Source organism: Coffea arabica, chromosome 5e (assembly GCF_036785885.1).
Source record: "Coffea arabica cultivar ET-39 chromosome 5e, Coffea Arabica ET-39 HiFi, whole genome shotgun sequence".
NCBI lineage: Eukaryota > Viridiplantae > Streptophyta > Magnoliopsida > Gentianales > Rubiaceae > Coffea > Coffea arabica.
The window spans coordinates 42,990,960-42,994,633 of record NC_092318.1 but is presented as its reverse complement, the minus strand read 5'-3'; the positions used below and the strand labels follow the sequence as shown (position 1 = coordinate 42,994,633).

General features: G+C 39.5%; 1 protein-coding gene across 1 annotated transcript; it reads right to left on the bottom strand.

Annotated features, from left to right (window-relative positions):
- Window positions 1-512: 512 nt before the first annotated feature.
- On the bottom strand, window positions 513-2,513 carry LOC113743721 (putative late blight resistance protein homolog R1A-4). Its single transcript, XM_072049727.1, has one exon. It carries the CDS (start codon window positions 2,511-2,513, stop codon window positions 513-515), a length of 2,001 nt encoding a protein of 666 aa, XP_071905828.1.
- Window positions 2,514-3,674: the final 1,161 nt, after the last annotated feature.

The window sequence follows — 3,674 nt, the reverse complement described above, 5'->3', positions numbered from 1 at the left end:
GATTGGGTAGATTTCCAATTGCTGCCATTTTGCTCCATGGCATGCGAAAATAAGATAGGGTCAATTTTTTAATAGTCAAAGGAAATTGGAAATCTAACTGATATCGGTCACCTCCATAAATAACGCAACTCAGACTGAGTGATTCCAACTGACTTAGACAATCCATTACTACATGATATTGAACATCTGGCTTGAGATTGACAGAGCATCTCAGCTTGCGGATATTTGGAAACTTTCTCAACAGCTGCTGATGTTTTCCTCAGGATCGAGAGACAAACAGGACAAGAAATCTAAGTCACGCAACTGTGACGAGTTGTCAAGATTGTCTCTAGGGAAAAAAAAACAATAATGCTTATCGACCTCATCAATTAGCTGTAAATGCCTTAGTTTCTTCAGGTTCCATATGGTATCTGGTAGTGAAACTGAACGATGAGTTGAAGAATTTCGCCAAATCAAAGTTTCCAAGTTCGGGAGATTGCATACTGATGATGGGAGACTGATTTTACCTCGACCTAGAATCGCCAAGTAGCGCAGTGAACAAGCAGTTCTACCTCTCTAGGAAAGGGGTCGAGTCCAGTTTGGCTCAAATCTAACACTCTAACAAGTTTGATGATGTGAAAAATGAATCGGAGGTCAAAACTAATACTGTCTTCATTGTGACTGAATAATAATAGACTGCGTATGGCAGGAGAAAATAACCTCAAGTTGTCAAAGTGCTCGAGCTTAGAATCAATAATGCATAAGCGGCGTGGGTAGCATGGCACAGTGAAAGCAGACAAGTCATCATACCTACGTACCTGCTGCAAAAGCTTTTCTTCTTTGGCTTTTGTCACACAAAACTCATATAACAAATCGTGAATGCGACAAGCTTTGACCCCATCAATGGATCTTGGTTTCGAAACTATGACCAAGCTTCTGCTAATAAGTTCCATCAGGTAATCATTTCCCACATCCTCTGATCTCTTGGGATGAGTTTTTTGAACAAAACCTTCTGCGACCCAAAGAGAAATCAACCTCTTGGTATTGTGTTCACGGTCTTCTGGAAAGGCTCCAAAATAAAGAAAACATGCCTTCAAAGTATCAGGTAAATGTTTGTAACTCAGCTCCAATGTAGCGGTACATTGTTCTGTACTAGAAACATTCCTTGAACTTAAACCTTCCACAGCTTCTTTCCAACCATATCGGTCCATCCTTGAGAGAATTCCGGCAAGAATGACAACCGTAAGAGGTAGTCCTTGACACATTTCCATGACTACTTGTCGAATTTCACGTAGTTCTGGAGGAGCCAAATCTTGTCCAGGGTATAACTTCAATTTTAGCAAATCCCAGGTCTCATTAGGAGTGAGTTGACGAAGAGAATATGGTTCATGGTCGAGTTTGTCTTGCGGAGCAACACCACGGAGCCGACTTGTCAAGATAACTCTACTTCCATTTCTAGCATCAGGGAATGAGGCTTCCAATCCGTTCCATGCATCAATGTCCCATACATCGTCCAAAACAATGAGATATCTATTTTTCAGCAAATGCCTTTTGACTTCAAGAGCCAGATCTTCTTCACCCATCTTAAAAACATCTTCAGGAAGCTTGGATTCAATGCAAGTCAAAATTTCAAATAACAGATTTCTCTTGTGGTATACTTGAGAAACAGTACACCAAGCCCGCTTATGAAAATAGGACGTAACTGAAGAACTATTGTAAACTTTTCTGGCTAAAGTTGTCTTACCTTGTCCTGGCATACCCACAACGGAAACAATTTTCACTTGGCATGATCCATGTCTGAGTCCATTGATTATCGATGCTGTCTCATCCTCGAATCCCACCACCACATCATTGACTATTGGCTTACTTCCTTCTTGTGGCATGTGATCGAATCTCTTCGTTACTTCCTTAACTTTTCCACCAAGTCTTTCGCTATCACAAATCTTCAAGGCCGCAGCTTTAATGATGTTCATTTCTTCTAAAATGGAATGAATGGACATTGAAGAAGAATCTATGATATTTCCAGTTATTAAGGAGTCAATAAGAAACTCTATCCTGTATGCCACCCCAACAATACGATTCCAAATTGACTGGACCTCCTCATCTTCATTTTGCAGGCCCACAATTTTCCGCAGCAAAGAACGTAAACAAACAAGTTCTTCCTGGACTTTTTGAATTGGATGATCGATCAAAGCAATCGAGCCAGCCTCAGAACTTGTCACATCCATCATCTTTTCTAGAAGGGAATCAACAAAGCCCAGTCCATTGGTCTTAGGAAAATTGAATGATGATGATTCTGGACACTTCTCTGTGATTACTGCATCGATGAGCTTAATTATTTCGAATAACTCAGAACACACGATATCCATATCCTTGGCTTGTATAGCGTCTTTGATTGCATTCAGAGAGAGTGGGGAAATAAAATCTCCTCCATAACATTTCACGACTCGAGTAGGATCTCTTACTTTCTCATCGAACTCCTTTGGCTTCTCCTTCAAAATGTTTCTCAAGGAGTCTAGCCCCTCGTAAAACATTTGTAGTTGACGCAAAATCACAGGACAAGTACCATGCTTTATGATAGGGTATAATTTGTTAGTAATTTTATTATTAATTTCCCCTTTTATCCCTGATAAATATCGTGTTAATTGCTGATATCTACTCATATTTGGTATCTGGACTTAATTTCAGGAATGAAACAGAAAACTACCAAAAAGGAGGGATTTTATGAAGAATATGGAGACTTCTAAGGGCTTCAATCCTTGGGCCCTTGGATTGGTGGGGACTACAAAGCTATAAGTCATTTGGACTCTTCAAAGAAAGCTACGTAAAAGAGACTTGGAACAAGAAGTACTTGGGAGGCTTTGTCCACATGTGTGGGGACCACCTAGATAGCTTTAGTCTATCTTTCTTTTGTTCCTTAAATAGGGAACGTAGGGAAAGAAGACAGGGCTAGTTTTTAGTTTATCTTTTAGTTTAGTTTTTAGCCTAGTCTTTAGTTTTTCTTTCCTTCTCCTGACTGGCCTCTGACACACGCCAGGTGTTCGACAATATTCCCCAACGGGAAAAACACCTTTTATTCCTTACTTCCTAATAGAAAACGCAATGCCTTTGCAATTTATTAATTCGTGTGGTGATTTCATTATGCGGCGTGGCTAAGCCTTCCATCTAGTCAAGGGTCAACTCGACGGCGCAGTCCCGAAAATCTGTGAGATCTAATTAGTTTTCACGTGTTCCTTAATTTATTAATATTTGCACGTTGTCTGCTTGAATTTTCATGGGATTATTTTATTAATTGGATGTCAAGGGCCCGATGTTCAATGTGATTTATTAATCTCGTGCCAATTTAGTCAATTAAATCCGTAATTGTTTGATTGATTAATATTAGTGGCAACTGGTGTGTTTACACATTAGGGGAACGTGCGATCTAATTTAAATAACCCTCGTAGCGTGTTATTGATTAGGGCTAGGTTTTTCTAGTTATTAATGCAATTGGAAAATTACTTCCTATGGTCGTACCTAGGAGTATTTGCTGATTAGGGGTAATCAACGGTCGTACCTTGGTTATCAATAATTTAAGGAAAAATTGGTCGTCAGACTATAACTAGCCTATTAATACATTAAGTGAACATCTCTTGCATCAATGATCGGATGATTGGACTGTGCCAGAGTAGTTGCGTCCTTGGCTAGAATTTATT